Source organism: Apodemus sylvaticus, chromosome 7 (assembly GCF_947179515.1).
Source record: "Apodemus sylvaticus chromosome 7, mApoSyl1.1, whole genome shotgun sequence".
Lineage (NCBI taxonomy): Eukaryota > Metazoa > Chordata > Mammalia > Rodentia > Muridae > Apodemus > Apodemus sylvaticus.
The window spans coordinates 128,020,787-128,034,832 of NC_067478.1; the positions used below are offsets into that span (position 1 = coordinate 128,020,787).

General features: G+C 42.5%; 1 protein-coding gene and 1 long non-coding RNA gene across 2 annotated transcripts in view; both read right to left on the minus strand.

Moving 5' to 3' along the window:
• Positions 1 to 14,046, minus strand: part of Mmp20 (matrix metallopeptidase 20) — a 49,043-nt gene continuing 34,997 nt past the window's right edge. The window contains exons 9-10 of the mRNA XM_052189157.1: positions 4,289 to 4,392; positions 1 to 2,947 (exon numbers count right to left, since the gene is read on the minus strand). Coding sequence (XP_052045117.1) covers positions 2,847 to 2,947; positions 4,289 to 4,392 — 205 coding nt within the window. The 3' untranslated portion in view covers positions 1 to 2,846. The remainder of the gene's footprint in view (positions 2,948 to 4,288; positions 4,393 to 14,046) is intronic.
• On the minus strand, positions 7,925 to 8,921 carry LOC127689450 (uncharacterized). Its single transcript, XR_007978915.1, has 5 exons — positions 8,731 to 8,921; positions 8,516 to 8,558; positions 8,258 to 8,300; positions 8,133 to 8,175; positions 7,925 to 8,005 (listed from the first exon to the last, which is right to left on the minus strand). It is a non-coding gene; the product is annotated as an uncharacterized LOC127689450 (long non-coding RNA).

The following is a 14,046-nucleotide window of genomic DNA, read 5'->3' on the forward strand; positions in this document are numbered from 1 at the left end:
TGCACCCCTGATTCAACAAAGACATGATAACGATTTGAGAGAATTATTTTTTTGGGCCATGGGGTTTAACCACAGTCAGTACATTTTCTAGTTTTTATTTAAAATCTAAAATTTAAAGAGGAAAAATTCTAGGTTACTAATTATCAATTCATGTGATGTTAAGGTCACCAGATCTTGTAAGATCTCAAGGGAAGTCTGCAAATTCTCCACAATATCTCAAAACAAAATTAGCTAATCATATTGAGGACAATAATTAGTGAACCCCTCAAGACTACAAAGAACTACTCTCTGAACTTTGCATAATTTGAGTCATGTCTTTAAATTGCTGAGCATTCCCAGTAGGTGAAGCGCTGTTCTTATTTGTTGTACAGAGAAGGAAACCAAGAAGAGATGTGAGAATTTGAAGAAGACCACATAGTTGAGAACAAGTTCTCGGAACGCAGCCAGTCTGTCCACAGAGCCACGCCTTATTGGTTTCCACTGCATCCCTCTGCACAGTGACGCGGCTTCCGGCTTCAGCTCCCAGGCGGCGCTGAACACGGAGAAGGCGTCCGTCTGGTTGCTCGGTAGTCACTGCCTTCAGCCTGACGTCTCATTTCTCTGCTTCTTGCCACAGCTCCCACAGCGCAGGAATTTCATGGCTTACTACATCATTTTGATCTTCTTGCTTCTTCATGGTTTTATAAGAACTTTATCAAGATATTTATATGTATTTATGCATATACAATTCACTCATTTAAAAGGAACAATTCTGTGGCTTTCCTATCATCATAGAATTGTACAACCTTCACTACTATCAGTTCTAGAACATTTCCAAGCACCCAGAAAAGAAACGCTATATCCGTCCCCAGCTGCCTTACTCCCTACAACTTCTGACAAACACTCTCCTTTCTGTCTCTACGTATTTTTCTATCATTAACATTTCATATAAAGAGACTCATACAACATATGACCTTTTGTATCCACCTTCTTACTTAGTATGAAGTTTTCAAACTTTATCCGTATTATAGCATGTCTCAGCCCTTCATTTTTTTTTTTTTGGTTTAATACACATTTCATTGTCTGAATCTACCACATTTATTCACACATCCATCATGTGGTGGGCATCTTTCCACTTTTGGCCATTGTGAATAATGCTGCCGTGAACACTGGTGTGCAAGCTTTTCTGCTTTAGCTTCTCAAGGTATACACACAGTAGCACAGTTGCTGGGTTTCTGCTCCACATTGTGAGGCCTCGCCACACCACTTTGCTCTTTGCTTGCTTTTGAAACTATTTACATTTATATTCATGTGTGTCAATATGCACATGTATTTGCAGGTGCCCAAGGAGGCCCCAAGAGAGGGTCAGACCACCTGGAACGGAGTTAACAGATGGTTGTACCTTGTCCATGTGGGTGCTGGAGACTGAACTCAGGCCTTGGAAGAGCAGCAAGCAGTCTTAGCCTCTGAACCATCTCTCTAGCCTGTTTGCTTTTGTTTTCTTTTACTTATTGATACTAAGACATTTCCAGCCTGCAGTAAAAGTGAAATGGCTTTGCTTCTCAATAGGGCGGGCACCTTGAGCTTAGACAGCAAAGCTACCAGATACCAACTTCAGCAGTCAATGTCTGGTTGGGTATGCACAGTGACTTTCAGAAAGAGAAGCCAAATGGAACACTTGCGGTAACAGAGTGTCAGTCAGTCTTTTCATGAGTATATGAAGCAAATTTAATAAACATTGCTAACAATAACAGGTTATAAGTGTCATAAACTGTAGCTCTTCTAAGTAACCTATGAAGTAAAACTATTATTCAATTTTAGAACTAAAATGTTGTGGAGTTTCTCTAGACTGGTTCTAGAAGTATACTACTAAAGTTTTTTAAAAACTACAAGACTAATAACAGTTACTCTTTCTGTGTTGATAACTGGGAAGAAAAGGTTTAGCTTGAATTAAAACAAACTAAAACAACAAAAATAAATTTCCTTAAGTAGAAAGTAAAACAACAACAACAAAAAAATAAATTTCCTTAAGTAGAAAACTGTTTAGAAGAAACTGAGGTGGATCAAAGACATCTCCACTGGGGGTGCTACCAGGAAGTAGGAAATAGATCAGGCGGTGTTATTTTTCCTGGCTCTATGTACTTATGATACTATCATTTACATTTTCTACAAGTACACAGAATTTGTTGCCAAGTAAAGCATGATAAAAGCTGGTAAATATTAACAGAAAAGAGAAATGAGGAACTCCTCTAACACAACATTTTTATTGGGTTTTGTTAGAAAAGTTCCCTGTTGCAGAGTGTCCAACTGTTGGGGAGCATGAAGATTAATTTGAATATTTGTCTACCAACCCACTTCAGAGGCCAGTGGGGACACAGAGGACAGCCAGAGCCAAGAACACACCTGGAGGTGCATTTCGTTTATGATACCTTCAAAGCACAAATAAGTACATTTATATCCATCACAGTAAATGATGGACATTGTTTTTAAAGAGTAATTATAATTTGTATGGTGATGACCTTGCTTAATGAAATATTTATATACAGCGCATGTGCATGTGTGTGTGTGTGTGTGTGTGTGTGTGTGTGTGCATAGTCTTTTTACTACAGTAGGTAAGAAAAAGATGAATACTTAACTAAAGGGTATAATATGTGATTCTGAATAAAGGTGGCTTCACATTTAGATTAAAATTGTGAACAAATATTAGGAAAAACAATAGAATTGTTGTTATTTTCAAGGAAGCTTCAATCACCCTCATGACTGAAGGCTGGAGAAGACTGTCTCTGACACACCACTTAGTCTGGAATGTTCAGTCATCACTTGCTCACAACGATCTTCATCCCTGTGGAGAGACTAGACCTGATGATTCAGCAACCAACCCAGGAGCTGGATTTTACCACACTAACCACGTCTTCCTTCTCTGTATCATACTTAAATGTTTTCGGTCCCGAGAAGAAGTAAATGTAGCCTAGAGGAGAGAAAGTTGAAATTGTGGTTACTGGAGATTTCTTGGAGAGATGTGTGGATCTCTAAGGGGGGAGGTGGGTTAAAATACAACCACAGCTTTCTTGGCATGGTAGAGTGAGGAATCGGGTTGGCTAGATGGCAGTCACTTGTCTTCTGTGGAGCTCCAACAAGCTCTAGAACCTGAGCCTAACTTCTCTGATCATTCCCGGCCTTTCCTTTCTTCCAGCAGGATGCGGGCTTCACTTTGGGCCCTGTGAAGGTATGCTCATCATGCTTTGTGATTTTGCTTAGATCATTCTCCTCACTGATGTCCCTCCTCCTTTTTTATAGCCTATCCTATGTTTAGCTGACTTTCAGAACCAGCTAAGGTCTCATGAAATAGCCACCTGCCATGTTTGACCCCATCTGTCCCAGATCACGCTTTGAAGTCACCCTGAAGCCTGTTAACACGAATCAGCACTAAACTGTAGACTGTTTCATCTTCCAGTGGCTTCCCCTGTGCTAGATGGCAGGCACTCCTCAAGGCTGCGCAACATTCCAGGAGAACAGAGGCCACATTTGGAATCTCCTTTGTGCTTCTGAACACTGTCTGTCTCTATGCTACATACTCAAGAAGAACAGGAGTCAAAGGATGTATTTGAATTTGTGTGGTTTGTATAAAGTACTCACTTCATCTAACTTCTTTAACTACCTGTTTGATCTGAGGAGTTGGGTGATGGAAAGATCAAAGACTGGGTCGGCTGAGGCTGCAGCTCCTGGGTTGCAGCTCCACGGTGGTTCTGTTGTTTGTTTGCTTTTTGATAAACGGCCCCATTTTGTATCTCAGGCCGTCGTCAAACCTTTGGTCAATGTGCTTCAACCTCCTGAGCTCTGGGATTACAGGCTGAGGCTGCACCTTCTGTGCTTCATCTGAGAAAGGGTCTGTCACATTCTAGGCAGTCCTTAGATCTGCCATGCAGACAAGGATGGCTTTGAACGTCCTTTTCCCAAGCTCTGGGGTTACAAGCCACATAACCAGTTTATGTTGTGTTGGGAATTGAATCCAGGGCTGTGCATGGTAGTTAGGTCAAGGTCAGGGTCAGGGTTTTAGCTGTATCTCACTTGAAGACATACTTTTAAACATGTCTATTAGAAAAGGGAGAGCCACAAATTTACTTTTATTTACTTATTTTTCAAGAAAGGATTTTGAAATAATTCCTCTTTCTAGTAGGTGATCTGTTTAAATGTATGAAATGACAGTGACCTCCACTGAAACTCATTTCTGTTGGGTTAAAGCAGACCCCAGATTGGCTGTTCTAATTTCCCAGCCAGGGAGAAGGACATTTTTGGTGGGGAAACTCACCATTCAGTTCCACGGCAGCATCTATATGGCCACTCACTCCTGAAAATTCTTCTTCAGTGGTTTTTGGGTAGTCCTTTTCCATTTTCTTTTTTCTTTCATCATAGCTGAAAGATATTATTTCGTAAATAAGTTACTGATGCTTATAGGTGACATTGAGGTGGTCAGTAATACTATTAGCCAGGTCTGATTTTAACATATTTGAGATATCTCTGTCTCTCTCCTGAATGAATAAATGACTATGTGAAAAATCAGTACATTAGGACCAAGGAAATCTACAATAACTATATCTTAAAACATGGCTCTTGCTAAATTTCAAACGTTATTTTATTTTACATTCTGGGTATTGGAACCCTGCCATCTTCTCTCTTCCTTTCCCATTCTTTCATGTTACCCCACCATGCAAAATCATTGGCTACTGATGGAACCTGGCAGATGGGCAGCCATTGTCTTTTACTGTATACACTGTAGCGCACCCCCAAGCCCCCCACCCCCAGCTCTAAAGTGTAGTTCCACACGTGAGCCTCTTATCTTTCAAATCACATTACCTGAATCCATTGCTCTTTTCTGGAAAGATGAGAGTAAGCAGATGGTGGTTTAGGATTTTAGCTGTGACATCAGCTCAGTGTGTCTTTCTGTGACCTAAGTTACACTTGTAAGAGGCCGTGACTGTGAGTCATCAGTACGGTATGAACTCAGGACAGCTGGGGACGACTTTCACTCTTCAGTGAGATGCCATTTAAAATAGGAGAAAGTCCCTTCTTCATGAACACAGAGCCCCAGGCTGGGGCATCCCCCTCTGCACGTGTCACCAGTAGGTCAGCTATTTTTTCCCCCTGGGCTGCTGGGTAGTTTCCTATGGCAGATTACGGCCACCACTTCCTGGAATGTGCCTCTGCCTACATGGCTCAGGGGAGAACAGCTGCTGAGATCCGAGGGGGAACAGAGCTGTTCATGCGAAGGAACAAGGGGCTGGGCTGCTTTCTAGTACCATGGGCGGGGGTGGAGGGGAGGGAGCTCTCCCAACATGTCAACAGATCTGTCCTGATGTATTAATATCCCATTGAGACCTCTTAATGTAGATACAGGACCAGGGCTCTGCGCCACTGACAGTTACTGGCTTTCATCTTGCTGAGTAAGGACACCATCATCAAATTACCTGCTTACCTTTCTCTCTCTTAGGTTCACAAGGAAAGACATTATACCTAAAGAAGGCAGGGAGGAAAACGTGATGATGGTCTTGCTCTTTGTGGACAGATATTTGGGTATTCCAGCAACAGAGGAAAGAACATACCTATAGGTAGATGACCTTGTGTTTGGCTTTTTGACCCCTATCTACCTATAGTGTAGTTCAGAAAACATGAGACTACTTTCTGAGGCTATCATTTGGAGAAGATCCATCATGAAGATAAGACAATTCACATGCATGTTGTATGACGTCCTCCCCTGCCTTATGTGGGAGCCAAGACAGGCTCTAGCCATAGATGTGGTTTATTTTGATATTTAAGAACTATAGTCTAGCTTTATTGTAGGAGGTCTAGCAGACTCTGTAATTTGATCTGGGGCCCTAAGGCATCAACAAATTTAATTTCTAATCTCACACTCTTTTCCTTTTTGTCTTTTCTTGTTTCCTTTGTGCCATGTTTAGTTTTCAATCTTTAAACCCATGTCAGCAGATCACATTTTGCACCAGGCAAGGGTTAAAGCAAGGGACAGAGGACTGGAAGATGGTAGAGGTGCTCCTGAGAAACAGGCCAGGCAAGGGTTAAGGGCAGCCACTGTTGTGGTGAGGACTTAGCCAACAGGGTTTCAGAAGAATTTATGTGCAGCAATGATCATGAACTTTTTGAGTCAACAGTAAATGGTGGAATGAACCAAAGAATAAGCGTATCTGCAGACAAAATGGACATCCCATTTGGGTTCAAGGCAAATGAGACATAGATTCCCAGGAACCACTTCCTAGCTGTGTTATCTTAACATTCATCTTTATGTGTGAGTGTGTGTGTGTGTGAGTGTGAGTGTGTGTGTGTGTGTATGTGTGTGTGAGTGCATATGTGTGTGTGTGTGTGAGTGTGTGTGTGTGAGTGCATATGTGTGTGTGTGAGCATCTGTGTGTGAGTGTATATGTGTGTGAGTGTGTGTATGTGCATCTGTGTGAGTGAATGTGTGTGAGTGCATGTGTGTGTGTGTATGTGTGTGTGCATATGTGTGTGTGTGTGTGAGTGCATATGTGTGTGTGTGTGAGTATGTGTATGTGCATTTGTGTGTGAGTATATATGTATGTGTGTGTGTGAGTATGTGTATGTGCATTTGTGTGTGAGTATATATGTGTGTGTGTATGTATATGTTTGAGTGTGTGGATGTGCATCTGTGTGTGAGTGTATGTGTGTGAGTGTGTGTGTGTGTGTGAAAGTGTGTGTGTGTATGTATGCGTGTGCGTACTAGTGGACATCTTTCAAGAATCTGTTCTCTCCTTCCACCATGTGGTTCTTGTGGAATGAACACAGGCATATTCTTTTAACTGCTCAGTCACCTTGCTGTTTAACATAATACTGTAACATGATACTGTATTTAAAATGTTGGTTTGTCAAGCATTTCTGGTGACTTGCCTTTGTTCTTTTGAGACGGGGACTTCATGAAGCCCGGGCTGCCCTTGAACTGGCTGTGTGGCTGAACTCCTTATCCTCCTGCCTCTATCTCCCTGGTACTGGGCTGGGCGCCCAGGCATCACAGGGTCCCACTCCTCCTGGTGTGTGCAGCCGGCTTCTCTTTACTGTAGGGCAGTCTCCCATTGTCTACCCACTTCATTTTTATGGCCACACAGTAGCAATCAAGTGGGTTATCGCATTTTTATCTACCACTTCAACACTTAATAATTTGGATTGTTTCTACAGCTTGATTGTTATGGATGCCACCACAAATACTTGTGTATAGTGTCTATTTCTTTTAGGAGCAGGCCTGTGAGTATAACCCTGGATCTGATGTAATTCTATTGAACTTTCTCAGGTATAGGAGCCAGTCCTCCATGTGGCCCTAGTAACTTTACATCCTGCCAGTTGTTGTATGAAGTTTCTGCCTTCCCTGCATTCTCAACAATGCTTGTTAGGATTTGAATAAATAATTGAGCGTATATTTTCCTCTAAAAGTTTTTCTCGTTTTAGCATTTATATGTGAGGTATTTAACCACTTTGACTTAATTTTATCCACATTGTGAAGAGTTCAGACCCATGCCTCTATGTGTGGCTCTTCACTTGTACCAGCTGAATTTATTGAGAAGAATATTGCCACCCTACTGAACGGCCTCTGTAGTGTGTGAGCCAGCTTACCACAGCATCATGGGTAAAATTCTGTAGACCACACTTCATTCCATCCATGTACCTGTGTGTCCTTAGGATGCTCACACTTCATTCCATCCATGTACCTGTGTCCTTAGGATGCTCACACTTCATTTCATCCATGTACCTGTGTGTCCTTAGGATGCTCACGCTTCATTTCATCCATGTACCTGTGTGTCCTTAGGATGCTCACACTTCATTCCATCCATGTACCTGTGTGTCCTTAGGATGCTCACACTCCATTCCATCCATGTACCTGTGTGTCCTTAGGATGCTCACACTCCATTTCATCCATGTACCTGTGTGTCCTTAGGATGCTCACACTTCATTCCATCCATGTACCTGTGTGTCCTTAGGATGCTCACACTTCATTTCATCCATGTACCTGTGTGTCCTTAGGATGCTCACGCTTCATTCCATCCATGTACCTGTGTGTCCTTAGGATGCTCACACTTCATTTCATCCATGTACCTGTGTCCTTAGGATGCTCACACTTCATTCCATCCGTGTACCTGTGTGTCCTTAGGATGCTCACACTTCATTTCATCCATGTACCTGTGTCCTTAGGATGCTCACACTTCTTTCCATCCATGTACCTGTATCCTTAGGATGCTCACACTTCTTTCCATCCATGTACCTGTGTGTCCTTAGGATGCTCACACTTCATTCCATCCGTGTACCTGTGTGTCCTTAGGATGCTCACACTTCTTTCCATCCATGTACCTGTGTGTCCTTAGGATGCTCACACTTCATTCCATCCATGTACCTGTGTGTCCTTAGGATGCTCACACTTCATTTCATCCATGTACCTGTGTGTCCTTAGGATGCTCACACTTCATTTCATCCATGTACCTGTGTGTCCTTAGGATGCTCACGCTTCATTCCATCCATGTACCTGTGTGTCCTTAGGATGCTCACACTTCATTCCATCCGTGTACCTGTGTGTCCTTAGGATGCTCACACTTCATTTCATCCATGTACCTGTGTGTCCTTAGGATGCTCACGCTTCATTCCATCCATGTACCTGTGTGTCCTTAGGATGCTCACACTTTATTTCATCCATGTACCTGTGTGTCCTTAGGATGCTCACACTTTATTTCATCCATGTACCTGTGTGTCCTTAGGATGCTCACACTTCATTCCATCCGTGTACCTGTGTGTCCTTAGGATGCTCACACTTCATTTCATCCATGTACCTGTGTGTCCTTAGGATGCTCACACTTCATTTCATCCATGTACCTGTGTGTCCTTAGGATGCTCACACTTCATTCCATCTGTGTACCTGTGTGTCCTTAGGATGCTCACACTTCATTTCATCCATGTACCCGTGTGTCCTTAGGATGCTCACACTTCTTTGGCTGTTGTTTCTTTGTAGTGAATTTTGACATCAGGAAGAAAGGACTGTGTCTAAAAATTCTTCTCATTCCGTCTTAGTTCCCTGGTGTTTTAGCTATTTGAAGGCCCTGGCCTTTTCACATGAAGCTGATGTCCAGCCTGCCACTTTCTACAAAGCAGCAAGTAACACTCTGATAGTGTGCTCAAGCTGCAGGTCAGTGTGGGAAGCACTAATATCTTTGAACTACCGGGGCTTGCAGCCCACAAACATGCAGTGTCTTCACATTAGAGCTTGTGTGTAACTTTTCATTGATAGTTCAGTTTTTAGACAGTGCATTTTTCAATTTCTTTTTAGTTAATTTTTAAATATCATAAGTTTCTTTGATGCTGTATTACATAGTTCATTTTATTTCCTTTAGTCCTTTCAAACTTGTCCAATGGATTTGCTAGTTTTAATAGTTTGTTTTGAGTCTTTCTATTAAAAAGATTGTGTCGCACACACAAAGAGAAATAGTTTGACTTTCTGGATGGCGTTCATTTCATGTGTTCCTGATGACTTGCCATGCTTGGCACCTCCTGCAAACTTAACAGGAGTGGGGAGCCCGGAGAGCTCTGCTTTGCTCTTGACTTTAGCTATCAGCCGTGCACTGCTCAGCCGGATGTGATAGGTGGGCTCGGCACAGATTCTTTTTCTCTAGTTCAGGAAAGTTGTCTCTATTTTATCCTATTTCTATCACTGTCATTTTTTAAAAATAATAAAAACGATGCTGAGTTTCACCAAACACTTTCTGCACTAGGAGAACAATCCCAATGTTTTTCTTATTCAATTGGCATAAAACATGACACTATTTGATTTCTGGATATTAATAAAAGCTTAACTTCCCATAAAAATTCTTCTTCATCTTTGTATATAATTATTTTAAACACTTCCTGATTTTCTAGGCACTATTTTCAGAGCACGTTTGCATTAATATTTACAAATAAAAGTTGCTCTGAAGGTTCATTTCTTTATAGAACCTTTGCCCAGTTTTTGTGTCAAGGACTTGCTGGCTCCTTTAGTGAGCTAGGTGGGGCTCTCTTCTATGTTTGGGGCAAGTTTGTGAAAATTTGGTATTTGTTCTTCTTTAAATGTTTTTGGTAAAAATCACTGGTGAACCAATCCTTCCAGAGAAATTCTAATATTATGAAATTATTTGTTCAGTATTATTTCAATTTGAATATCTAAGGTAAATTTTATTTTATAAGAATTTGTAAAATTGATTTTTAAAAGATTTCTTGTAGTTAAGCATAAGCACGCATGTGTGTGTGTGTGTGTATGTGTGTATGTGTGTGTGTGTGTATGTGTGTGTGTGTGTGTGTGTGTGTGTGTATGTGTGTGTGTGTGTGTATGTGCTTCTTATAAGGTCAGTATTTAATTGGGGCTGGCTTTGCCTTCAGGTTCTGAGGTTCAGTCCATTATCATAATGGTGAGAAGCACAGCAGTGTTCATAGTAGGCCTGGTGCTGGAGGAGCTGAGAGTCCTACATCTTGTTCTGAAGGCAAACAGGAGAAGACCGGCTTCCATGTAGCTAGGATGAGGGTCTTAAAGGCCATGCCATCATGACACACCTACTGCAACAAGGCTACACCTCCCAATAGTTCCACATCCTGGGACAAGCATGTTCAAACCTCCACATTCCACTCCCTGGCCCCTACAGGCTTGACTAAAGAGTCTCTGGTGGCCATTCATAGCTATAGCATAATGCAAGATACATTTATGAAGAAGATAATCCTACTTCAAAACTCTCCATAGTCTATAGCAGTCTCAACAATGTTAAAAGTCCAAACTTCAAAGTTTCTTCTGAGATTCATTCAGTTTTTTATTTGTAATCCTGTATAAAGGCAAAAATACCAGACAAAAGCAAGGCAGAAAGACTCCGCGTCTCCATGTCCGACGTGAAAGCTTGCTTCAGACCTCCAGCTCCTTTCTTCCTGTTGACTGATGTTGGCATTTCTCAGCAGCAAACTTCATTCTCCTGAGCTGGTTCCACTCCCCATTAGCAGCTGTCTTCGTCAGCTTTTCTCACGGCTCTGACATCTCTGACATCTTGGGGTCTCCAAGGCAACATCAAGTTAACAGCTTCTTATTCCAAAGTCTGCGATCCACACGTGATCTTCTGGGCTCCTCCAAAGGGCTTGGGTCGCTTCTCCAGCTCTGCCCTCTGTAGCACTCTGGGCTCTGGCTGATTCCACTCCACTGCTGCTTTTCTTGGTGATCATCGCACGGCACTGGCATCTCTAATTTGCTGGAGTCTTCCACGGCAACTAGACTTCACTGATTGCCTCTCATAGGCTCCCTTCATGGTGTCTAGCCTCAACCTCTTTGCATGACCCCTTCCATCCTGGCCCTCAATAGCAACTGGGGCTACACATTCACCAGTGGCTTTCCATGGCCTCTCACAGTGCCAAGCCTCAGCTGCTCCTCATGACCCCTTCATGCCTTCAAAACCTGTACCACATGGGTGACTCTTACACATCAAGTTCAGCTCAGTATGAGGTACAACCTTGGCTATCTCTGGAATACAACTTCTTTACACGTCCCAGATCACTTCCCATCACCTCAGTGATGCTGGTCTCTTCTTAATCATGACTAATCTCTTAGCTCCAGCTAAGCAGCATCAGTTGTCCCAGTAGTCCCTCTATTCTTGATTCTAAACCCAGAACCACGTGGCCGAAGCTGCTGAGTTCTGCTGCCTGCTGACGCTGGAACGTAGCCCCCTTGTTCTATTACATTATCACCAGCCCCCTGTTTTCCATCTCTTGCACCACCTAAACTTGGCTGTCTTGGAACTTGCTCTTCAGATTGACCTTGAACTCAGAAATGTGGATGGCTCTGTCGACTGAATGCTGGGAATAAAGGTTTGTATCACCATGCTTGAACTTAAGCTTTTTTTCTACCTGGAACTTGCTTTGCATAAGGCTGTCCTTGAACTCAGAGATCCACTAGTCTCTATCTCCTGGGACAATAAAGGTGCGTGCCACCACGCCCAGGCCTAAGCTTTTCAGGGCCACTATACCTCAACATCTGGATTAAAGGCCCATATCTTCCAGCCTCAAAATCTGGATCAAAAATGTGCCCTCCATTTCTGGATGTAGTTCATTTCCAGATTAAAAGTTGAAATGAAAACAATAGCCAGGTAATAACAATGTCTAAATATAATTATCCCTTTTTCAACTGCAAAAGCATAAACAGTAAGTTTAGCTGGGCGGGATCTTGCCCCAAGGTCACCACTCCCTTGGTTCCGGTTAATGTCTTTAACTCAGGATTTAGCTTTGCCTCATTTCTGGTGCCTCTTTACTCTTTGAGCCGTGCACTTTGTACTTTTTCTTTTGAAGCCTGCCATGCTTACTCAGAATGTTCTTCATGAGAGAGAACCAGAGAAAAATGTCTCTGCAGGACTTCTCTGAGATGCGTCCTTTCTCAATGCAATTAACCTGATTCTCTTCACCTTAGCCTTAGCCTTAGGCAGACTCTTCAAAGGCAAAAAGCAGCCAAAAATTTCACAAAAATACCACAAAAGCAGTCTATTGGCCATATACTAACATTCTTTTCCTCTGAAATCTCTTGAGCCAGAGCCTGACAGTTCAGATCGTCCTCAGCACCAATGTCTTCCATATTCCTACTAGGAACATCTGTTAAGCCACAATTAAAGCATTCCACTGCCTCCCAAATCCAAAGTCCCCAAATCCATGTCCCTCCCAACAAACCATGGTCAGGCTTATCACAGCAATGCCCTGATCCCTGGTTCCAGTTTCTGTCTTACTCAGGGTTTCCATTGTTCTGAAGAGACATCATGATGAAGACAACTCTTATAAAGGACAACATTTAGTTGGGGCTGGCTTACAGGTTCTGAGGTTCAGTCCATTATCATCATGGCAGGAAACATGGCAGCATGCAGGCAAGGCGTGGTGCAGGAGGAGCTGAGAGTTTTATATCTTGTTCCAAAGGTGAACAGGAGAAAACCAGATTCTAGGCAGCTAGGACAAGAGTATTTGAGCCCACCCGACAGTGACACACTTCCTTTAACAAGGCCACACTTCCTAATAGTGCCGCTCCTTGGGCCAAGCATACTTAAACCACGACAGCGTGCATGTGTGCCTGTGGAATTTAGAAGAGTGTGTCAGATACCCTGAAGCTTAAGTTTCAGAAGGTTGTACCTGCCCAGGGTGAGTTTCAAGTGCTGGGATTATAGGTACCAAGAGACATTAAGGAACAGTTCATCACCACCAAAACTGTCAATTATTTTTATAAGGCTAAAGAACCTTTGCCAGCACACAGGCACTGACAGTACTTCTAACTGTACATAATACACTCAGATGTCTGTGACAACAACTGCCAAGCAGGACATCAGAGATAAAATTATCAACAATTCAAAAAACATGGACAGATTTTGCTATAGTTGCTTTCAACTAAATGCTTTTTTACCTAATTAAGATACTAGCTGGGCATGATGGCACATGCTTGTAGTCTTACCCTCAGGAGCCTGACACAGGAGAATTGCTGAGTGTTTGAGGATAATGTGACCACATATAAAGGCATTGTCTAAGAAAGCCCCACCTCCTATAAACAAAAGAACAACAAAAAAGGAAAACATTAAGCAAAATGCTGTGCCCATGAGCCACTTGTCAGAAACTACAGCAAAAAAAGGTTGAAATTAATGAGTACAAAGAAGGTATGATGTGTGCTAACAGAAGAATGCCTGAGGACAGTTGTAAGGACAGAACAACAAACCATTTCTCCCCAAATAGAAACAAATCATGATGCTTTAAGATTCATGCCATTGGTCACCTTCTCTTCCCTCTATTGAGGGTTGACCCCAAAATAAACCTCTTGCTTTTGCATTGATCTGCGTCTTGGTGTCTCACTTGGGGGAGTCTCCAAGTAAGTTCCACTGACCACGGGGAGGGGAGCTTACATTTGGGGGCCCATCCTGCGATTTGAGGAGACCCCTAAGCGACCACCAACTAGCCTGATTGGATGAAAAAAAAGCGAATTCGGCAACAGCAACAGGTGCCTAAGTCACCCCAGAGGCTCCACAGGAGTACCAATGT